General features: G+C 39.6%; 2 protein-coding genes across 5 annotated transcripts in view; both read left to right on the top strand.

Moving 5' to 3' along the window:
- Positions 1-2,597: 2,597 nt before the first annotated feature.
- On the top strand, positions 2,598-11,291 carry LOC143859224 (uncharacterized). 4 transcript variants are annotated; one of them, XM_077369920.1, is made up of 4 exons: positions 2,598-2,901; positions 4,044-4,212; positions 5,700-5,775; positions 10,902-11,291. In XM_077369920.1, exons 1-4 carry the CDS (start codon positions 2,682-2,684, stop codon positions 11,040-11,042), a joined length of 606 nt encoding a protein of 201 aa, XP_077226035.1. In that variant the 5' UTR covers positions 2,598-2,681; the 3' UTR covers positions 11,043-11,291. The 4 variants fall into 4 exon arrangements, 3 of the variants coding, with proteins under 3 accessions (XP_077226035.1, XP_077226034.1, XP_077226036.1); XM_077369919.1 differs by having other exon boundaries at positions 2,600-2,901; positions 5,697-5,775; XM_077369921.1 differs by having other exon boundaries at positions 2,603-2,901; positions 4,065-4,212; positions 5,697-5,775.
- Positions 11,292-15,904: 4,613 nt separating this feature from the next.
- Positions 15,905-24,488, top strand: part of LOC143859345 (two-component response regulator EHD1-like) — a 77,632-nt gene continuing 69,048 nt past the window's right edge. Inside the window, exon 1 of the mRNA XM_077370066.1 lies at positions 15,905-16,139. Coding sequence (XP_077226181.1) covers positions 16,083-16,139 — 57 coding nt within the window. The 5' untranslated portion in view covers positions 15,905-16,082. The remainder of the gene's footprint in view (positions 16,140-24,488) is intronic.

Raw genomic sequence — 24,488 nt, 5'->3', positions numbered from 1 at the left:
ACACTTAGCAGTACGTATTGTTGAATGACATCTTTCTGACAACATTTAGTATGAGCTGCATGGCGATCTTAGTGAATGACATCTTTCTGACTTAAGAAAAAATGGAAAATTATATAAAGATAAGATTGTATTGTAATTCTTCCAAAACGTGACTGAAATATGGATAGGCTCATGGGCGTTAAATTTGTTTTACTTTCATTTTTACAACAAAAAACAAATTTCATGTCCATTTTTACGTCGAAAGAAACCGAGCCTTCATGGAAATTAAAAGGGTTTTATTGTAATAAGAAATGCTTATTTGTGGTGTTGAACAGGTGGTGTGTGTCTTCCTTTGCACACACACACAGAGAGAGAGAGATGACTAGCCTGTCCTTAGTTTGATGTTCATACTCAGTTTAGCGCAATCCCAAACACAATTGGTAACTAAGTTTGATATTCATAAGAGATGTGCCCTCTCGTGGCTTCACTATCCTGGTCTTCCTACGGGTGAAGACCAAACCATTTTACAAGCTTTACACCAATCTCCAAGGGTTTATATGCTGCGCTCCACCAATCTAAGTTTTATCATCGAGCTTGGCTTTTTAGTGTTGATGAGGTGTTCTACACCGATTACAACGAACAAAGAAAACAAAAATCTTCTTTCAAAATTAGATATACAATTTTATGCTAACTACAAAAAAACTCAAGAAATATATACAATAAACCCTACCTAATCCCTCAATTGAACAAGTAATGGCACTAGAATCCTAACACTTCTACGATAGTAAATTATGAGATCAAGTGTCTTAGTTATGTGTTTAGGTACCTAAGAGAGCCTTTTATGAAGGTTTGGAGCCAAAACTAGCCATTATGCATGGGCTCCAAAACGGTCTTCATGGACGAACCATAGTCATCCGTTGGACAAGTCGTTGGGGACTAGCCGTTGGGCGAGGCCTATAGATGGTCGACTGTGGACGGGCTATGGCTGACCCTGCAGGGCCGTGGTTGTCCTTCCAAGGAACTGGAATTGTCTTGAGACAGATTGACCCTCACGTTCAGAGTATGTTTCCTGATGGGTGGTTTTGCCGGCATGACAGTTGTTCATCCTTGGCCCCTTGCTTAGATCCTTTCATTCACACAGACGATGCCACTTTGTTCCCGCTGAAATTGAACAAACTCTTGGAGGAAGACCTACCCAATATCAGTCAGAAAGAGCACTAGAGTTGAGTCGGGTGCTCTCCGATGCTTAAGCCAGGAACGAGAACCATAAAAAGGTTTAGAGAGAAATGAAGTGAAGAGATTGGAATGACAGTGTACCTTAGATTCTATTATTCTAACTAGGGGTGAAACTCGGGCGGGTTCAACGTGGAAAAAACTCGGGTTGGCTTGAGTTCAAGTCGGATTATGTTTGGTTTTTTTCAACCCGGGTTGAGTTCGGGTCGGGTTCGGGTTGAGGGCTTGGGCAACCCGACCCGAGTTCAACCCGAAATTTTTAATAATTTTTTTAGTTTTTAAGCTTAAAATCTTGGGTTGGGTCAATTTGGGTCGGGTTGGAACTCAGGTCGGGTCGAGTTCAGGTTGCCCTCAACCTGAACCCGACCCGCCCAAGTTGCACCCCTAATTCTAACCCTCTTTTTAGGGTTAGGTTAGCTCATTAAGGAGTCTTTCCTAATAATCTGACTTCCTACAATCCCTCAGGTATTTTTTGAAAGAGTCGAATTCCTAGAATAAGGCAATTTCTGGAAGGGTTTGTGTACTGTAATTGCCTTTTTCATTTCAATTGCTTTCGAGTCTCCTTCACACGCCACGTGTCAGCTTCTCATTGGGCATCAATTTTTTTTTCCCATCAAATGCACCCATGATTGCTCTTACCTGCCCCCGCCCCCACCCCCAAACCACCCCCACCCACCCACCCACCCACGCACATCTACCCACTGACCCATACACCCACACCCAGACCCACCTCCACCACCACCACCACCACCACCACCACCACACACACAAACTTTTCAAAAAAATTGAGGCTCGCGCCTATTAGATAATCTTTTGGATCCCACTTATGCCAAATGTGATCAGATCATTGACACGACGGGTCCAACCAACAAGAGCCATTGATTTTTATCCTATGACCTAGGTCATCTCTGATCACCCATGGATGTTGTCTCGTAATGTTCTGCAAAATCAACGGTCTTGATTGTATATATAGACACCCACGTGGGACCCTACAACTGATCTTCACCATTGATCCTTACAATTGCGTCGAGCCTATTGTTCTCAGTTTTTAAGTCCCCCTTCTAAATTGCAAACCGTGAGTTAACAAGCACGATTTATACGGAGGGTGCGTATGTACGCCCCAGCTATAGATTAGAATTTCTCTCCACTACTCCCAAAAAAAAAGAGGGAAATGATATCAAATGATATCAGCACAAATAAGTTTTGATAATTGCACTGACCCATCTTGTCTTTTCTTAATGGAAGAGCTGTAAAGGGTTATTACTTATTACTGTTTCCAAAAAGCTCTTACAAAGTACAAACCAATTAAAAAGCAAAAGACAAACTGTGTTTTTGCAATTATTAAAGAAAAACATAAAAATAAATAAAAATACCCCGCGCGTTCTCACTCTCTCTCGCTCTCAGTCCCGCCAAAAACAAAACACTATAAAAATCACACCCTTTCTAAAAATAGGTAGGAAAAGAAAACCATGGATTCTGAAAATAGAAGAAGATTTAAAAGAAAACCCCTCTCTGATTGCACCAACACCACCCCCATTTCCTACACTATCAAATGCAAAAACAAACCCAAACCCTCTCTCTCTAACAAAAGACCAGACGAGAATTCCCTCAATAACGAAAACAGTAGCATTGGATCAAATAATGATAAAAACCCCATCAATCCCCAACACAAATCCTCTCAATTTTATGGTAATTCTCCAAATCTTTTTCACTCATTTGATTAGCTTAGTGTTTTTTTTCTTCTAAAGGATTAGGGTTTATGGGTGTTCTCTTTTTCTTTTTCAATTGTTGGGATGATTCTCTCTGCATGTTCTGATAATTGGGCATTATTTTGTTATTAGCTTTTAATCGAATGCGTAATCGATTTTGGGCTAAAATTTTGAATTGGGTATTTTCCTTTTATGGTTTTGTTGAGTTTATTTGTAAATTCCTTTGGTCTGAACACTATTTTTCCTAAATGATAGGGTTTATGGGTGATCTCATTTTTTTTCAAATGTCGGGATGATTATCTCTGCGTTTTCTGATAATTCTGCAATGTATATAGTTATTAGCTTTTTTTTGAATGCGGAATCGATTTTCGGCTAAAATTTTGAATTGGGTATTTTGCTTTTATGGGTTTGTTGTGGAAATTCTAGAGTTTATTTTCCAATTCTTTTGTTTTGAACACTTTTTTTCCTAAAAAATGGGGTTTATGGTTGGTCTCGATTTTTTTATTTTTTTTCTTTCCAAATGTTGGGATGAATCTCTCTGCACTTTCTGATAATTCTGCGATATCTTGTTATTCATAGCTTTTAATTGAATGCTGAATCGATTTTGGTCTAAAATTTTGAATTGCGTATTTTTCTTTTAGGGTCTTGTTGCGGAAATTCTAGAGTTTATTTGTAATTCATTTGTTCTGAACACTACGGGCTCGCTTTTGAATCTTGTAGGTAGCATTGTTATTGAGGGATCTGCAATATATTGTTATTAGCTTTTAATGGAATGCCGAGTCAATTCGGTCTAAGATTTTGAATTGTGTATTTTTCTGTTAGGGTTTTGTTGTGGTGATTCTGGGGTTTATTTGTAAATTATTTTGTTCTGGACACTATGGGCTTGCTTTTGACTCTTGTAGATAGCATTGTTATTGAGGGCTCTGTATCTTATTATTTATACCTTGCTTTTGAATCTTGTAGATAGCATTGTTATTGAGGGCTCTGCAATATATTGTTATTAGCTTTTAATTGAATGCAGTTTCAATTCCTGTCTAACATTTTGAATTAGGTATTCTCCTTTTATGGGTTTGTTGTAGAAATTCTTTTATTTGTAAATTCTTTTGTTCTGAAACACTACAGGTTTGCTTTTGACTCTTGTAGATAGCATTGTTATTGAGGGCTCTGAGGTTGGTACTGTTTACAGTCAGCAAAGTATAGAGAAAAAGGGGAAGAGGAAGAGGGAGGGAAAAACGGTTGCAGTCATGATGCCCTTAACTTGCCCTCCTGTGGGAAGAATCAGGAGTTTTGTGTAAGTGCAATGAGATCAAACTTTCATGGAATTATTGTTTCAGGTTGCTGAATTCTGTGAAGTTTCTTTAGGTTCTGTTTTGATTGTAAGAAAAAAATTTCTTTGATTGAACATAGTTTCCTAGGAAAAATTTTCTTTACATGATTTAGAGGAAAATTATATGATTGTGGTTAATTTATAGGGATATTGTCATAATTTGAAGGCCCTCTAATTAAAAATTGAATAGGGTTGGTTTAAGTTATCTTTTTCTTCATTTGTAAAAAAAAGTACGAAAATTTAGAAATATTTTTCCTTTCCAAACTTTTCTGAAATTTCCTGCAATCCAACACCTCTTTTGATTGTGGTTTAGTGTTAGTATTTTGTGACCATTCATTTGTCGTAAATGAGCTTTGCGACCATGATTTTGTTCTACTGGAAATTCGCTGGAATTGACTTAGGCCTATTTAAGCTATCAGCTGAGCATCCTACGCTAAGGTAAACTAGTCTTGATCCTAGTCTACCGATAGAAAGAAAGAAAAAATTGAAAAAAAAAAATCCATAGGTAGATACTCCGACCCTTTTCTTCTGTTTTTCTTTTAGAGGAAAATTGGGGATTAAGGAATTCATTTTGCCTTTTGGGTGTTGGTTTAATTTAATGGTATGCTCATTGTAATTTGTAATCCATGTTGATATTCTAAACGAGCTTTGTGACCATGATTTTGTTCTACTGGAAATTCGCTGGAATTGACTTACGCCTATGTAAGCTATCAGCTTAGCATCCTACCCTCAGGTAACTAGTCTTGATCCTAGACTCCTACCCTCAGGTAACTAGTCTTGATCCTAGTCTACCGATAGAAAGAAAGAAAAAAAATAAAATAAAATCAATAGGTAGATACTCCGACCCTTTTCTTCTGTTTTTCTTTTAGAGGAAAAGTGGGGATTAAAGAATTCATTTTGCCTTATGGGTGTTGGTTTAATTTAATTGTATGCTCATTGTAATTTGTAATCCATGTTGATATTCTTGATGTTATAACGTTTTATGTTTTTTAGGGGGAGCATGTTCAATATTCGCTGACAGTTAGAGAAGCATTTAACATGCGGTTTTACATAGTAGATCTCAAGAACAATCTGCGTTGTTTTCCAGAAAATGAAGAATGGTATCTGTAAACTTTATTTTTCCTGGACTTTATTAGGGATTAAAAATGTTCTCTTTTCTGTTTATCTGTTTTCAAAGCTTTTGTCAAATGTCTCATCCCCTCTCTGAATATGCAAATGTTTCGCTGCATTTGTATGTCATAACACTAGTTCTTATGTTTTGCTTTTGGTTGTCACTTATTCCATGCTTGATAGTTTATCATCTGCTAGAGCACCTTGGATGAGAAATAGTAAACTGTGATTCTTTCAAGCTATGCTATGCTGAAGATGAGAATTTGGTTTTCTTCTTATATGTCTATTTGCTGGTCATGCATTATAATGAAGCTATTCATTATGCTACAAATTTAAAGTAGGGACAGGCTGAAGCATGCACATCGAGGTGATGGTCTGTCTGAGGTGTGCTCAGTTTGTCATTTAGAAGGCAAGAAGGTTTGTTTCTAATTATAATCTGCTCACAAGTTATTTTGACATAAATCACATTCTTACTTCTAGCTACATGTTAAACACACACACACACACAAGTTTTTTCTACACGAATCACCTTATTACATGTTAAAACACACACACACACACAAACAGGTTTAGTAAATATTACATTCAAAACCAGTAACTTTGCTTCTACACCCAATTGTGTTTCTTCAAGCACGACCGTCCTTGGTAATATCCTCAAAATTAGATGTCCTTTTGTTGCAACTTAGATCTTCTCATTTGTACTACCCACACATTTCTCATTTGTACTACCCACACATGCTTGGTACATGTTTATGATTCTAAACCATTACTAGAATTGACGCTCAGTTCTTGGAAAGCAGTCTCATGAATTAGTAATTTGATGTTCTATTTCGAGGAATAGGCTTTTTCAGAAGTAGAATATTATGTATAGTTATTTACTAGACCTATTCCATAGTTTTTGCTTTATGTATATCTATTTGGTTCATTTTGAAGTTAATAAAATCTCTTACATATAGTCTATGTTGCATGGATTCGGATTCGCGTGTCACGATCCGACACGGATTTGAGGTCTTAGATTCGACAAGCCCCCAAAAGTAGGATTCGGATTCGGTAATTTTTAAATGAAATAAAATTTTCAAAATAAAAAATTTAAATGTGGCTATATATGTGTGTGCATGTATATGCATATGTATATATATTAAAAATTGAGGAAGGGGTTGTGCACTGGGGTTTTTATTAAAGAGTACGAGCTGTGCTTTCGTATAAATTTTTTTAAAAGAGACAACAATGAATCAGATTCGCCTGAAAATAACAGGATTCGTGTGGAAAAGAGACAAAGATGAATTTGATTCGCCCGAAAAAAAACAGGATTCGTGCGAGACACAACTACGACAAGAGTCCGGGTGTGTCCCATGTGAATCCATGTCCGATTCGCATGTGGAGACGTGTCGACATGGATTCGGCATAGGGGGGCAAAGAATCCATGCAACATAGCATATAGTAGTTATATCTGAAACTTGAGAAATTTTAGATGTTATGTGAATGCACACGGATGACGGAACCATTAACTGTAGCATTTTGAACGATCTTATTCAACTCCCTCACATAATATTTTCTTTAGTAATAAAATTTGTGGATTGTTCATAAGTAATCTCGAAATTGGACTAGTTAGTAACAGTGCAAACCAGTTGTAATTGCGATAGGAAGGGCCTACTGGCGAAGTATAGAAGCAATATCACACACAGATTAGCTGTGGTTTCAAATTCCGAAGGATGTGGTGCTGAGCTGGTTAACCATGGGAATTAAATTCAGCATTTTTCAAGTGGATGAAATGCCAACTAGGGTGGAAATTCAGATCAGATAATGAACAGAAAGGAATTCATCAAAAAAAATGAAAGAGTTTAGCTAGATCTAATGGCTAATGCTAAACAAATTAATGATTCAGAATGGAGGTAAACGGATTGGAAATTTCAGATCAAATGAAAAGTAACCGAAAAGAATAAACAGAAAATGACTAATTTGCAGGTTTGTGCAGTGTATGGAAAGATCACATATGGAAACTTTCTGAAGTGATCAATTTCCACAAGATTTAGCTTAATCTGATGCTAGCAGATTTGAAATTCAGAATTGAAGAAAGATCATGCAAAGTGGTTGGTTATGGAAGCTGATTTAAGTAAACATTCAGTTGAAAATGTTTAAAGCTCGGGTAGATCTGTTACTAAAAGATCAGTAATTCAGATTGGAAGCAAGTTGATTTGTTACTTGCAGATCAAACGATGAGGAACAAGAATGAGTAAACCAAAAATGATAGGCTCTGCAAATGGATTTCTGCAACCTTGAGCTGAATTGAGCCTCAAACCCAAAGGAGAATTCGGATTACATAAGAAACACCAGAGAAGACTCACCGGTAATGGCGGATCAGTCAAATGGTGAGATGTTTGGACTCAGAAGCAGCTAAGTAGACCGACACTGTGAAGATCTGTTTCTTTAATGGAAGGAGATTTGAAATTCCTGCGAGGGGAGACTGGAATTTGTTCAGCACAATGACAGCAAGCTGAACCATTACAGAACAGCAACCTTGCATGAAACAAGGTAAAATAATACTTAGGAAAGGATGGAAAATGACAACCAGCTAATGTCTGCCATTCCATTGCTTCGGAGAATGTTGCTGAAGAAGACAATCGTATCTCTCCAAATTCAGACTCCAGAATTCAATTCAATAAAAAAAAACACCGAAAATTGGCAGTATTGGGCTTTATATACCAGCATTTTACAAATTAAAATGAATAAACTAACCTGCTAGCAAATGACTAAATCACTAAACTAACCTGTAACAAACTTAACAGCTTCAACTGATTTTGGACCCAATCGCAGAGTCTTTGTCCTAACCATTTCTTGTACTAAGTTGAGGCAAGCAAAGTTTTCTTTTGCTGTTTTTGAAGCCTCTCAGAATATCTGACACGTTTGGAGTGGTCTTATTTCCCCTGAAACTTGGCTGCGACCTCCTCTATATAATCCCTCTTAGTTTATGCTTTTGCATCACCCTCCTCTTCTTGAACAGAAATTGACCATGAGTTCTCAGCAGTATTATCATAGAAGGCATAGATGTGCCTGACATTGAACGGATTATCAATTGTCGACCCTTCTGGAAGCAACACCTGATAAGCATTGTCATCTATCGTTGCCAAGATTTCAACATGGTGTACAAACCACTGGGAAATCTCTTTGGGGAAAAACATATACAGACCTTGTCTGCAACTTCAAAGGCTAAATTCCTTCTTTTCATCTCAGCCTTCTCCTTTTAATTGGCTATATGTTTTAGGATGGTTTCTCTCACTTTTGTGTGTATCTGCTGCAAACTTTCCAACATTCCTCAACTTTATTAGGGATTTTCTCAGATGTACTGGCAGTGGAATAAGGTCTAAGGGCCCTTGTTTATTCTTCCCCAACACTATCTGAAATGGAGAATATCCTGTAGTGTGATTCACCAAACAGTTAAATTCAAATTTCACTTTGGGCAAGACTAAGTCCCAACTTCTGAAGTTCTTCATAGCTGTTCCCGTCATATTTCCATGCGATCTATTGACCGTCTCGGTTTTACCATCACTTCGGGGTGGTATGGGCTACAAAATCTCATATTTGTTCCCAGCATCTTCGAAAGACAGCTCCATAATTGGATGCTGAACTTTACATCTCTGTCTAAAACAATAGTGTGGTATCCCATGGTACCTTACAACTTCATTGAAAAAAATACGTTATCCAAACTGACTCATCTTGGAGAATGCGTCCACAATCACAAATATGTTATCCAAACTCCTTGCTGCCTTAGGCAATTGCACTACAAAATCCTTTGAGATGTCTACCCATGGTGTTGGAGTTGAGAGAGAGAGAGAGAGAGCTACAAAAAACATAAGAACATGTGGTTGCAAAGAATTTAGATCACTTATCGACTTGAATCATGAGTCAAAACCCTCTGTCCTTAAGACAAACTTTGCCCCCAATCTGACGAGTCAATGATGCATATGGGTTGATGATGTTTGCCTCTAGAATACACTCACAGAACCAAAGGCCTTGCAAACACGCATTGTCCACCTTTACTTGAAAGAACAAAGAGAATAGAAGAGAATGCAAAGAAGACAATAGTGTCTGTAAAAAATTGTATATGAAAAAGAAGAGAGCATCTTCCTAAATAGGGAAACTCAACCACTCACTAATATAAATTGTTCACAAATGCATTTGTTTAGTAAGTGACCATTAGAATGACCGTTCATTGCAAAACACACATTGTGTAACGGACAAAACAGCTATGGCTCGTGAACCTATGTGAAAAGTTTGTTATACAACTGTCTTTAGTTTTTTTAGATCCCAACTGTTAGAGAATCTCGATAGTCTATATAAACCCATGAACGGTCTTTTGCATTACCGATATGGGACTAAAGATTTTCACTAAAGACAAAACTAAGAACAATGACACTCTTTCACAGCATACAAAATAAGAAAAATCCAAACATGAAACTTGAAATACATCTTTTAAAGCACATTAAAAGATAACATCTGACATGACACAATATCCAGATGCTTCACAAATGCTTCATGAATACATCTGTTTTGTTTCAAACATATGCCTCTCTAATCGAATTAACTATCATAGTTTTTGCTTTCTAGGGTCTTATATTTGCAATTATAACTTTAAATATGCATCTTGCAAATGCTGTTTTAAATTTATTATAAATTCTATTATTCAAGTTAAATCTACTTAAATATTGATATATTTCATTTATAGATGCCTTGTGTCTTATGGCATGGGATGCCAGGCCAACAGACTTGTGCCTTGCACCTTGCTTACAGTTTACGCTCTCTCTTTTTCACCCATACAACAAGCACAACAAAAGCATTGTGATGATGCGAGATTTAAATATGCATCTCATCCATTGTATTTTTTTCATGGAGGCACTTTGCCTAGAATGGATGTTGTCGGACATATGAAAGAACAGTATGGACTATGATAAAACAGACATCAATGGGGTGCTTCTACTTTTTTGCATGATTGGTCATAACATAAACTATACTTTTTACTGTAAACATGTCACTCAAATTCAGAAGATGTAGAGAACTGGTTTCTTCTGAACAAGGTTCACAATACGGCCTGCTTTTCTTCGGAACAAGGTTCACAATACAACAAAATAGAATACTTTTTAGCCACTGGTGCGCGGGTTTGGTACATGGGTAGTACCTTTTACATCACAGGAATCCTATGTTTTGGTTAATTTTTTTATATAGATTCCTATTTTGTTGTTCAAGTTGGAGTATTTGCACTTCCCCAAAGCCGAGATCTGTTTGTATCTTCTTTTCTAAAAAATGGAGATGTTTCCCATGACTTTTGTCCACTTGATAATCAATGTTACAGTTTAACAGTGCCATCACATACAAAAAAATTTCATTATGTTGCTTCTTATCATTCAGTTTGTCTTTACAAAGTTTAATTTCTATTGACTTACCATTTCTCTTGCATTTTCTGAGCTATTACAGTTGTTGCCATCCAAAGTTTGATCTTCTCATTACTTAATCTTAATATACTTTGAATCTGACTGACATATCCACAGAAGCAACGCCGTTCAATGAACAAAGGTGTCAGCATACACTCTTTGTCTGAGGATTTTGTCAACAAACAGAGAGCTTACTTTGCAGAAATTGACGCGTTCGAACTGCAAGAGGAGGTTGTTTCAGAAAGCGAACTGGAATAATAAATTGAAAGTAGAGGCATTCTCTCATGGGCAATTCTTTTGACTGGTAACCCTTACATTTTCTGCATAGTAGTTTCTGTATTACTGAAGCAAATGTAATTGGGGGTTATTTTGGCGTAATCCCCGTTACCCAATGTACATTTGTTCAATGTAATTCTTGTACCTTGTTGCATACTTAGCGATAAATGAATAGGATGTTTTGATGTCAAACACGAAAAATGAATGGTATTATAACCCAGAATTACTTTCTATCTTTCCACACGATATAGAGATGTAGGCTGAAATGTTTGATTTACTTTCAATTCTTTTACATATAGGACAAACTGATTGGGGTGCCACCTCTAATTTCAAAGGGCACAATATGAAGATCCTCCTTTCAATTTTTATTTTGGACGATTTCAATGGTTTGAGGATGATAAATTTTGTTGTTGAGTAGTGATCTTATACCTGTTTTATTTGTTTGGGAGCTGATATTGGCACCCCTTAAGATTTACAGGAACTTGCCTTCATGGACAAGGGCGATTACATTCCTAGTCTGCCTGTTGTCTCTTGTAGAGACCATTCTCCTGATATATAATTTTAGGATTGAAGAAAAAATGTTATGTACCTAGATAGGTTCCACTTGGGGTGGAATAAATTAGTTTAGATTTTGTAGCTTTTGGAGTTTGCTTTTCTCAGTTGTTTGGTATGGGTAAGATTCTTAGAGATAAGTGTGGTTTTTAGATTAGCTTGGGTCGGAGTTTTAGAGGAAGTAATCATGTGGTTCCCAAGTAGCTTCTTCATCTGGTATAATTACCATGTAATTAATCCTTTTCAAATCAATGAAGAAATTTATTCCTGAAAGCGTGTTTCTGTGCACAGACGACTGACACTTCCCTCGAAGTGGGTCAAGAGGCGTATAATGTTGCGAACCTATGTGTTAGTAACAAAAAAAAGTAGCAGAAGAGAAGAAAACTAGAAAGACAAAGGGCATGCTTGGCAACTCTGACAAAGAAATCATGGAGAATTTGTTTACCCAAGGTGAGAGAGGGGTAGACAGGGCTGGTGAGAGAGTGGTTTCGGAGAGCAGTAAGAAGAGCATAACAATGACATTCTTTCTGTCTCTTTATTAATTCTTCACAACGAATCCACCACCCCAACAAGGGAGAATATTTAAGGTGAACCCTACTAGTATTTGGTCTTGATAAATTTGTCACTAATTCATTATTAAGATTTTATAACTAATAAGGTTTCGATCCATATATTTTAAGGGATTTGCTAGGGCCATCGCAGAAGGCGTTTCTCGGACGGTCTATTGCATGAGAGAGAAGCCACATCATGAATGAAGACAAAACTGTTGAAAAGTACTGAGCCTGTGTGGCTGCTCTCTCATGCAATAGACTGTCTGCGAAATGCCTTCTGCGATGATCCCTGTCAAATCCTATATTTTAAACAAAGTATTTTCTAAAAAGAAGTTTTGAAGAATATTTTGTACAGTCCAAAAATCAAATGCGGTTCACAGTTAATTTTTCAGACATGATTTTGCTAGGCAATTTTGCTGAAGCAGCTCAGTTTTGCAGAAGAGAACAGCCACTCAAGTTCACTATTTAGCAGATTTTGTCTTATTCATTTCATTCATCTGAGGTGGCTGTTCTCTTCTGCAAAAGTGAGCCGCAGAAGAAATTTGCGAAATTGACATGCAAATCCCTTATCATACACCTAAGGTAGACATGTATTCTACCCCTACATTGGTCCCAAATGTGAACATTAGTTGCTGAAAGGATTGAATTGTAATTCTGGTACAGAGGGTCTACTAGTAATTTTTGGGTGATGATATTTTCACCCCCACTGCAGCACGCATTCGCCCCCTTTTAACGTGATTTGACGTCAAAAAGCGTTAAGGTTGCCCACTGTTCACGCTGTAAAGGGGCGAATGCGTACTGCAGAGGGGTGAAAATATCATCTCCCTAATTTTTATGATAGAGAAATTTAAATAGTAATTTCATAGATGGATACTAGTTCTAATTGTGAAAGTCTATTATTAATGACTAATGTGCTTTCAGTAGAAATCAAATATTGTTAGAATTTAAGTGCTGCCTAATTAGAATTTAAGTAAGCTACTCAGACGTCTAACAAAACTCCTGAGAAGTAGGGGTGTAAACGGATCGAATTCGGAGCGGATATGGCTATATCCGAATTCGATTACAGTATACATTATCCGAATTCGGATTTGGATTCGGATTCGACGGATATTTAATATCTATTACCGAATTCGTATCCGTCGGATATTGTTCGAATTCGGATATGATCCGTATCCGTTTATCCGGTAAATTCGAACATTTTATTGCAGCACTTTATCTTTTTTCTCCTACTTACTCGAATGAATTTTCCAAACCCTAAAACTAGACCTCTACATTCTCTTCACAAAATTAACTCTCAAACCCTAAAATATATGAGATCCTCTTCTTCCTTTTAAAACAAAGGCAGAGAGAGAGAGAGGGAGGCGATGGGGATGGATGATAGTGTTGGTAGTGGTCTTTGGGTTTTTCCTTTTTTTTTTTTTTGTATATGATGGAATGGGTTTGGGTTATTTTGATGGAATGGGTTTGGGCTATTTTTGTTTTTATTTTTATTTTTTTAAAAAGAATATTCACTTTTCTTATAGAAACAAAAGATAGTGTGTCATTACTAAAAATAAATATTAATGATATTATTAATAATAAATAAAAAGGATTTACTTCTCGGATTCGGATGTTAAACGGATCGGATATACCATTTACCAGATTCGCATCCGCTAAGAGCCGGATATCTCATAAACGGATTCGGATAATATCCGCTTGAAACGGATTCGGATAATATTCGCTTTAAATGGATTCGGATGCGGACGGTAATCGAATTTTCGAATATCCATTTACACCCCTACTGAGAAGGTCTCACTCAACACTTGCTACTTTGGAAAACCATATCCTCTATACCTCATGGAGGGCCTCCCACACCAAATTGCACACCAAATTGCGAGTGCATCTTATCTCAAACTTTTGTTGAGCATCTCGTTGAAGGTGGACACCTTTGTGAGCAATGAGTGGATTGACACGAGGAAAACTTGAGATTCTTTAACTAATGACCCCTTCAATCTTTCTTTTTCTCTTTTCTTGATCAACCATAAATGTCGAGGAGGCTAATATGATAAAAAATAATTATCAACTATTGTGTCGTGGTGGAGTGGGTTATCACATGAGTCTAACGTACCGAATTTCTCGGTTCAAATCTCAATGAAAGTTTCATTACCTCACTCTTAATCACAATAGTCTCTTTGCTACTGTTCCTTTGGGACATTGGTGCGAAGGGGTTGATTTTTGTGGAGGAATTCGAGATCGAGCCTATAGCTCAATGGTCCAGGCTTTGCACTTCAACGTGGAGGTCAGAGGTTCAATCCCAGCTTACCTAACCAAAAAAAATTCGACCAAAATTATAGAATAATCGCGCTTAAATCGTAAAAGTTGTTGGGTATACATGTGTATGGTATAACCCTAGTATATGTTCTAATATAAGCCTAATAAGATAATGGACCGGTGTAGTAGGCCTACATGGGCTAGAGTCCATTAACCAGTCATTAACCCTAGTGTATCTCTATATATATATATAGGGGCTGGAGGCAACAAACTTGGTATTCCAAACTAGATACCTTGGGTGTAATGCTTCAAGCAACCTCTTGCTTGACCTAATTACTCTAACAAAAGTAAAATCAAGCTTCCAATCCTTCATCGAGAAAGAAGAGAGATCACAATTACAACATATCTTTGTTTAGTTATCGTTAGTCGTTGGACCATATAAAGTGGTGGTGTATTTCAATCATAGATGATTTTATTCGGTCTATCAAAGACCAGCTGATGATTGGTTTAGACCATCTGAATATGTGGGCCCCACTTATACTTTTGAGGGGAATAATTTTTATAGGAAAATAAGGTGGGACATCGTATAATTCCTCCTATAACATACATTTTAGAAAGGGGTGGGTACCAATCTTTCAGTAGCGAGGGATGCCTTTACCTGTCTCATCTGATACTTTCTACGGAATTTCCAAATTGAACCATGCCTCTAACATACATTTTCTTCTTCATATTATTCCTTTGGTCCATTTATCACTTTACAAACATGTAGCTTTTGAAGAGTTGCCATTTGCACACACTTTTCTTCTATCGGAATCTTTTACCATTTTGGTATCTCGAGAAGAAAAGTGGAATGCCAACAATGCTTAGAATAGTGGCTTATGACTTTTAATGAAACAAATTTTAAGTATTGTAAGTTACAATTTGGGATTTGCTAGGGACTATCCTAGAAAGCATTTCACAGAGCGGCTGTTGCATGAGAAAGCAGCCACGTAGGCTCAGATTTTGTCTTATTCATTTAATTCATCTGAGGTGGCTTCTTTCATGCAACAACCGGTCCTCGAAATGCCTTCTGCGATGGTCCCTAGCAAATCTTAAGTTACAATCTATTATTCTTTTTTGGGTTTTGCTAACTAGTGCCCTAAGGGCCACCTGCTAAGGTGCATTGGAAATTTGATTTTAGTGTTTTGATAAAACAATCTCAAAACTTGTGTAAAGTATGAAAATCTGTGTAAAATGATTGTAAAATCACATTTCCAATTTCACCTTAACGGGCGCCCTAAGGGGACTCTTTACAAAAACCCTTCATTTTTTAAGTGTTTAAATGTTTGCACATTTCTCTATTGTATTTTATTCACTCTTTAATGTCATGCTTTTTGCCTTTATTTTATTCTTTGCAAACGGTTTGTACTTTTAAAGAAGAGAGACCCAGCGTGTATTTTGTATATAGAGATCATCCTTTCACAGAAATATACATATACACAGGGAAAACTTCATCTCCTCTCTTTCTCTCTCTTTGTTTTTGTTCTCTCTGAACTTGTTTTTATAAGTTCTTGATCTTTCCTTATTTTCAAAGCCTTTTCCAGAGCTTTTCAAGTGGGTATATTGTTCAGCATCGATCATGTTATCAAGGTCCAATCCGGTGCTAGCACATTGTCAAATACAATGAAAAATGGAGTTGTATCCTGGAGATTACCACTCATTCTATCTTAATGGTAGCATGAACCATGTAACGTTCCTCTACCACTCATTAACTTTGATACTGAGCATATTTAGTTAGATATTACATGTGAATTTATTGCTTACATATGTTATTATCAATCACAAATTCGTAATTTTCAAAATAGTAGCTTGATTTATCACTTAGATTGTTGAACTAATCTAGATACCCCAAATTATCCCAACAATCTTAAGATTGATTATCATATTAGTTCAATATGATAGGTAAAGATCACACACGTCCCGAGAAGTTTGATTGATTGAACTTCTAGCGTTAGGAACTCTTATTCTTTTGGTTATCAACACATAAATTAGTGTATGTCTTGAACACATCACAATCACATCATGAAGAATACAAACCTGCTCAACCTTCGCTTAAAAATACGTGGGAAAGTGATGACTTTCTGTGTTGCGGTTACATATTTAAAGCCATGACGAATTCATTATACGAAGTCTATCGTGGTATGAAAACTTCAAGAGCAATGCGAGAAGCTCTATATAAAAATATTAGAGCAAAAATACAAGAGCAAAAAAGTATGTAGCTAGAAACTATCTTAGATACGAGATGGTAGATGGAAAATTTGTTTTAAGACATGGATGACCATTTCCATTCAGCTACAATCATTGAACTTGAGGACGCCATTCGACGTTCGCACTTTAGTGTTTTGTCTGAACCGAAGGCTAGACCATGACTAAAAAGTTCAAGGGATCCTGCTTTATTTCTCTCATTTATATGTATTATTTGTTGTGGATTTAGGGTATAATATGGCTTACCAGACTTCTGTTGAGGAACAGAAAAACAAACGAACAACGTTAGTAAAACCTTTTCCGATGCGGCGAGATGAAGCACGGACTATGTCACTCTCTTTATGGTGAATTTGCGCCTCTGCAGAAACTAATTCGGATGCAGCAGATTACTGGCCGTAATCACCCCCAGGATACAACAGCCCGACGCACCGTCGATCTCCAAGAACTGCACGATTAAAGAGATTTGAACTACCCGACCACTCCAATAGCCCAACAAAATACGTACAATAAAGAGGAAAAAAGAAAACTTCGTTTACATAAAGATAATGAAAAGCAAGAAGAAACAATAAACTTCTGTAAGGGTTTTTCGTTCTGTTATGTTGTAGAAGAAAACACAGAGAACTTCCTCTTTTATAAACCAAAACATGTTCGTTTAGCACACCCTTTAATGTAGTAAATACGCCATTTAAGAAAAGAGCCATTCAAAAGACGTTACGGATGCTAAAAGTCGCATCTCAACAGCCACAATGTTCAGGAACGGCGCAGTTATTCATAAAATAACGGCGGCATTATTTACCCAGTTAATCAACGTTTTAGTAAGCTGGCTTACCCAGGTATGCCGGCTTACCTTAATAACGTTGGCATTCTTTTTGAAGAATGGCGAAGGTAAAGGTAATGTTTTGATGGATAGAAACAAAAATTAAAATATAGGGGAAGGAAAAACCTTGACTCACACGCGCGGCCGGCTGGGCCGGGCCAAGCGGCGCCCGTGTGGTATAGCCAAAAGCCCACCGGTCCACTTGGTGGCTCATGCGCGTAGGCCCCCCTTTTCTTCTCATTCACAAAGCTAAAGAAGTGAAAAGCTATAGACACATAAAGCTTTTCTTCACTTTCCAATACAGGACTATTCACTTTTGTGAACGAAGTGAGCAAACTCATTTTCCAAAACCAAAGTGGCTTCTCTTTGTAAACATAACATCTTTGTAAATTACCAACATTATCCGCGGCCTCAATTCTTTTTGAACATTTGCCTTGCTGAATTATTCTTGAATTGGTATCCCATTTGGGTGGGCCCCATCTTTATATCTAGAAATGGAGATTCTTCGCGTAGGTTTTATATCATGAGTGAGTTTATTTTTATCCGGCTAAAATCCTGTCATGCTTCTTTTCTTTTCAATGTAAAATCAGCATAAAACAAATTTTATGCCTTTTTTTTGACTTAGAAATGGGTGAAAAAAATGTTTCATGCCCATTTCACGTCGAAAGAAACAAAGCCACAAAGTAAAATGGTCAAAAAGCATAATTGTTGTGGTAAAAAACAGTTAATGTGATGTGGCAGTTCAGGAGAAGCGAACCTGGCTGGGATATGATCGGATATTGGAGTTGATGTTGACCCGATTGTCTGATAGAGAGGGTCCAGCGCTCAGATGAGTCATGCACGAAGTAGCACCCGATCAGAAGGCCAACCCAGGGTAATAGTCCCCGGGAGGGCCCTTCGACACTCAAGTAAGTAATGGGCACCAATAAGGAAACCAAAGCTGTGAATAGTCATTTCTTGAGATCCCCCCATTTACCTTTGAGCCTTTGATGGCTATTTATAGTAGGTGGTTATGGCTGATTTACCTCTTTACCCTTTGGACTGGTGTCGCCCTGTGATTGGGTGGAGTATGAATGTTTCCTTTATTTTTTAGGATTTGGCTTTTAATTATTCCCTTGTAGCGGGGGTAATTAAGGTATATCGTTAGAGGAGACGTGTCGCTTTCTGATTGAATGATCAATTCTAGGTCCCATCAGATGCCCCCAGTTCCTTAGGCCGTATTTATGGCCTGGGGAAGTCTGAGTACCAGCCTTTAAGATTGTCTTTAGCGCATTATGGTTGCCATATTAAGATCGGCTAGGGCTGATCCAAATCCCATATTATTGCTTGTCAGACATTGTGGTCGGCTAGGGCCGATCGCCACCTTTTCGACTTTATCGGTATCGCATTATATTTGGATCGGCTTTAGGATGATCCCAAAACTTTTTTTATAGCATTGTTTGGATCGGGTTTCCATGATCCTAGTCTTATTTTTTATACGGCATTCAGGCTATATTGAGACCGGTGTTATAAGACCCAAATCTCGAATTTCGAGGCGTGTAAGTCATATTAGCATCGGCACCCAAATCTCGATTTTTTAGGCATGTAAGCCATATTAGCATCGGCAATTCTAAATTTTTGTCTTTTGTGGTATTGCATCATGTATGGATCGGCTCTGTATGATCCAAATCTAAAATTTTGCCGTTTGTGACACAAAGCTATATTTGGATCGGCCACTAGGGGGAATTGTAATTCGGCCCTTTAGTTCCTTTTTAACCTGTAAAGGGCTGTTAATACCAATAAGGGGGGATTCACCTCAGGGATAAATCTCTGGCCGAGACGTTGTGCGAATTGTGATAAACGAGAACCTTCTTCTCTATTCTCATTGGATGAAAAGTGAGGTTCAATTAACGGTTCTGATTACGTACACCTTGTGTAGGAGTGTTGTAGCACCGAAGGTTTGTGAGTTTATCCTTGTTGTATATGATTGGTTCCACCCATGAGGCATAGATTAAAAGCGGCACCCATTGTTTGATCGTGTGGTTGGGACCGTTCGACGATCGTTTTTGGTTCCGCGCCAGATTTGGATCGGCCTCAGATAGTTCAGATTTTGTCTTTTATGGCTTTGTGCCGTATCCGGATCGGCCTCAGACGATCCAGATTTGTCTGCGTGATGTCCGGATCGGCCACGGATGATCCGAATTTGTTTGTTTGATGTCCAGATCAGCCACGGATGATCCATATTTTGTCTTTTTGCGGCTCTGCGCCATATCGTGATCAGCCTTGGAAGATCACAACTTGCCTCTTTGTGGCTTTGCGCCATATCGTGATTGGCTTTGGACGATCCCATTTTGTCTGCACGATATCCGGATCGGCCACGGATGATCCGAATTTGTCTGCGCGATGTCCGGATCGGCCACGGATGATCTGAATTTGTCTGCGCGATGTCCGGATCGGTCACGGATGATCCTAATTTTTTCTGCGCGATATCTGGATCGGCCACGGATGAACAAAATTTTATGCTTTGTGGCTTTGCCTCATATCGGGATCGGCCAACGTCGATCAGATTGTTATCGTTTTGTGGCTTTGCCCCATATTGGGATCGGCCAACGACGATCAGATTGTTGTTGTTTTGTGGCTTTGCCCCATATTGGGGTCAGCCAACGACGATGAGATTCTTTGAAGCGATCGAGACAAACTACTTTGCTTAGTAGTTTTTTGTCTTTTTTCTGCATGGGGGAGGCGAAACGACGTGATTCCTCCTGAACCGAGCCAGCCATTAATGGCCTCTATCTTTGTGAGACACGTGTCAAGGTGGCATTAGGGAATGCGAAGGGTCGCCTGCTTTTGGGTCATCTATAAAAGGAGATGGCTTTTTCTTCCATTTTTATTTCTGGCTTCCTCTTGCCCCCTCTCCTGCTCCCTTTTCTCTCTGGTCATATCGGCTGTGTCTGTTCCCCTTAAGTTCGGGGCTTCCAACTTTATGATCGGTAATCTCTTCAGCTCCCTTCATTTCTGATTTTTCCTTTCATGTCTGGTAGTAGTAGTTCTAGTACCCGAGTCGAGTCCAGATTTGGTTCGTCTTCGAGACAGTCTTCTTCTTCTTCCAGTAGTGATTCCGGAAGTAGCTCTTCCGAGAGGACTAGATCTACCTCTAGGGGTTTTAGCAGCCAGGCCATGGCTGGTCAGAGTCCTCGAAGGAGGATTCCCAGTCCTTACGCAGTTGATAGCGATGTGGAGGTAGCCATTGTTGATGACGATCCCATCTTAAACTTTGGTGCGGCTCCTGATCCGTTAGCGTCTCCTTCTGATGAGGGAGTGGATCACGATTCCGATGTAGAATTGAGAAGTCGTGTACAGGGGACCTCTAGTTCGTCTGTGCTGGATAGGATTGTAGATGTTATTGTGGAGGCACAAATGGATGCTGAAGTAAAACATCACAAGGCGGCTCTTAAAGAATCCAGTATGCTGGCGGAGCCCAAGTTAGACTTTATTAGAGACAGGTTCTGTATCCCTAAGCGGTTTGGCTTGCGATCGGCAAAAGCAGGAGATCGCGCTCCCAACGACAATGCAGATGTGCTCATTTACAAGGATTCCCTTAGGGCCGGGTTTAGGTTTCCCATTCATCCTTTCGTGATGGAGATGTTGCGCTTCTATGGGCTAGCTCCATCTCAAGTGGTCCCGAACTCATGGAGGACCATAGTTGGCTTCATGTACATAATGAAGAAGAAGTTGGGAAGAGATCCTACATTGGATGTGTTCCGCAGGTGTTGTCATCTCAGTAGGAATCACTCTGATAGCTGGGTTTCCTTTAGCCAGCGTCTGGATATGAAGTTCATAGTCGGTTTGCCGTCTTCGACCCATGGTTGGAAGAATAGGTTCTTCTATGTGAGCCTTGATGATACTAACCCAGGTGAGAGGTGGGAGGTTCCCTTGGTATGGATAACAATAGATACGAAGTTAATGAGTGAGAAGTCTGAGTTGTTGGGTGGTGACCTGGCAACCTTTGAGGCTCTTGAGGCACATATTCGGAAGGATGGGCCAATATTCTACAGTAAGGACTGTGATAGTGAGGAGGCCTTGTTAGCACTTGGAGTTAGTTCTGCGACCCCAGGCAGTAGGTGTCTTAGGCCTGCTTGTGATTAGAATGCATGCCTCTGTTATTCTTTTGCCTTAATTGGTCATATCTCATTCTCTGATTGCTTTGTTATTTCTTTGTTCTTTGCCTTATTCCCAGTGATGGAAGCTGCGAAGAAGGTTGAAATGGTGAAGCGAGTAATGGCGGGCAAAGCAGGCCATGCTCACAAAAGGAAGGAGCCAGAAGGACCTTCTGAACGTCCGACTCAGGAGAAACACACTGGTCCGTCCTTCGAGCGGATACTGCACTTGCCAATCCGAACGTTGCTCGAGAACTCCTTAGAAAGGTTGTGCTGGAGAAGGCTGCTCTGCGCATTGAGAAAGAAGTTCCTGAGACGGCCTTTGGGTCTGGCTTTGCATCTATTTACCAGGTGACCGTTCTCATTTCCTCTTCAACTGGTTGTGTGCGGCCTTCGTAGTCCTGGTTATCTTCTTATCTGCTGCCTGTGTTTGCAGTTGAGCTGCTACTGGACGAGGAGAACAAATGCCTAGGATGAGAAGATCTGGAGGGCTTTAGATGATCAAGCTTTAGAGCATCTGGCTGATAAGAAGAAGGCTATCGATGAAAAGTAGGCTGAGTGTGATGAACTCACTTCTACCGCTTATGCCGAGGCTTTTGATGCATGCAAAGGCCTTATCCTGAAGAAATATTCTAGTGCTGGTTTTGACTTTGAGCATATTACTTGGGAGAGCCTGTTCACCAGTTCTTCTGCTGATCCGGTGGATGCTCCTGTTGCGGAGGAGGTTGGTCAAGGTCATGATCAGAGTCCTACTCTAGTTGTTGATGATCAGGAGGCTCCGACTCCTTAGGCTTCGTTTGTTTGTTTTCTTTTCTGGTGGTGCTACATTTTATTTTGTTCTTAGTCCTTGTAGGCCATTTATGGGTATGTTGGCGATCGGGTTGGCCTTCTGACCGGGTGCTACTTCGTGCAGGACTCATCTGAGCACTGGACCCTCTCTATCAGACGATCGGGTCAACATCAACTCCAATATCCGATCATATCCCAGCCATGTTAGCTTCTCCTGAACTGCCACATCATATTGACTGTTTTTTACCACAACATTTTGGCGCCATCCGTGGGACACGAACGAAAAGCTGTCCCCAATCTCCCACATGGCAGGCAAGAAAAGCAACCGCTCAGGTCAAGGTGCAGGATCGGGGCGAGGTGCCCACTCCCCGTGGCCACCTAGAGACCCTCCGCTTTCCAAGGTTCCTCCAAAGAGCAGGCACCTAGCTTCGCAGATCGTAGCTGAAGTTCATCCAGAAGATCAAGGACTAGAAGAGCAGCGATCGGCCGCGCCCGTTATGCAGCTCCCGGTGGAGCAGTTCAATCACATGATGCTACAAGTGGCCGATCTGACTAACCAAGTCAAGATCCTCACCAACCCTCAACCTGTTTGTCCACTGTCCCCAGGGCTACACATGCAAAAAGAGGGAGTGTCTCACAGGCACGAAGAGCCACACGACTGTCTCAGATCTCACTCGCGCTCGTCCAATCGATACTCCTGCCACAATCATGACCGGTCTCCTTCGATTAGTCGAAACAGACGTCGAGAACGATCTCCATCACCAAGCCACGATTGCCATCGGGATCGATCGAGATCGGTAAACCGACTACAAGGCCCAAAGAATATCGTAGGCCAGGAAAAGCACCAAAAGCAGAAGAAAAGATCCAAGAGTCGATCAGACTCTACTTCTAATCCTTTATAAGAACATAAAAGGCACAGGGAAAGAAAATAATACAAAAAGGGAGAGCGCATGAAGCGCAAACTTGAAGAAATTGATCATCAGATTGAAGAACTAGCCAAAGGTCGTAAGAATCCTGATCTCAAAGTCTTCAACAGCAAGGCTCCATTTACAGAAGCCAATATACTACATCAGCAAAGTGCTGCACGAAGCTGAGACAAGTTATAATCGAATGGAGAAGTTGGCATATGCTCTAGTAATGGCAACAAGGAAGCTATGACCATACTTCCAAGCACACACAATTAAAGTACTGATCGACCAACCGCTAAGGCAGATTCTACACAAACCTGACACATCCGGACGACTCGTAAGGAGATCGGTAGAATTTAGTGAGTTTGACATTAGATACTTACCTCGGCCGGCAATAAAGGCTCAAATCCTTGCTGACTTCGTGGTAGAGTGTACTCAGCCCAACCAATCGGAGGAGAAGCAGGAAAATTCACAGCAACCCCCAGGTGGGGATAATACAACTACACCTGGGGAGCAGCAGCGCGCGAACGATGCGGAGAGCTCACAACAACCTCTGAGTGGGGATAATAACTACTCTCGGGGGGCAAGACCATGAGAAAGAGGCACCGAACCTCGAAGGATCCAGGGCAATAAAGGCTCAGATCCTTGCTGACTTCGTGGTAGAGTGTACTCAGCCCAACCAATCGGAGGAGAAGCAGGAAAATTCACAGCAACCCCCAGGTGGGGATAATACAACTACACCTGGGGAGCAGCAGCGCGCGAACGATGCGGAGAGCTCACAACAACCTCTGAGTGGGGATAATAACTACTCTCGGGGTGCAAGACCATGAGAAAGAGGCACCGAACCTCGAAGGATCCAGTGATCCAACTGAAGGCGATTAGCCACTATCGACTTCAAGAAAATAAATTCGAATATTCCAATTCGGATGAGTGAAAACCAATCACTTGCTAATACTCCCGAAAGTCGGAGGACAAACTCAGGTTGGGATAAAAAGACATGATGATGGGTTAAGCTTCCAAAAAGATAAAATCTGGAAAGAGCATTCCAGGTAGCCAAAAAACCAATTACTTGCCAACCTCTCGAAAACCAGAGGACAACCTCAGGTTGGAAGAGATAAAGGCATGATGATAGGTTAGACAAATAGAAAACCCGAGTTTCTAAACTCAGGTCGAACCAAAAG

This window comes from Tasmannia lanceolata, unplaced genomic scaffold, assembly GCF_043159265.1.
Source record: "Tasmannia lanceolata isolate RefF3 unplaced genomic scaffold, GAP_Taslan_0.1 ptg000029l, whole genome shotgun sequence".
Lineage (NCBI taxonomy): Eukaryota > Viridiplantae > Streptophyta > Magnoliopsida > Canellales > Winteraceae > Tasmannia > Tasmannia lanceolata.
The sequence above is the reverse complement of the archived record's forward strand: the minus strand, read 5'-3'. Positions and strand labels throughout refer to the sequence as shown.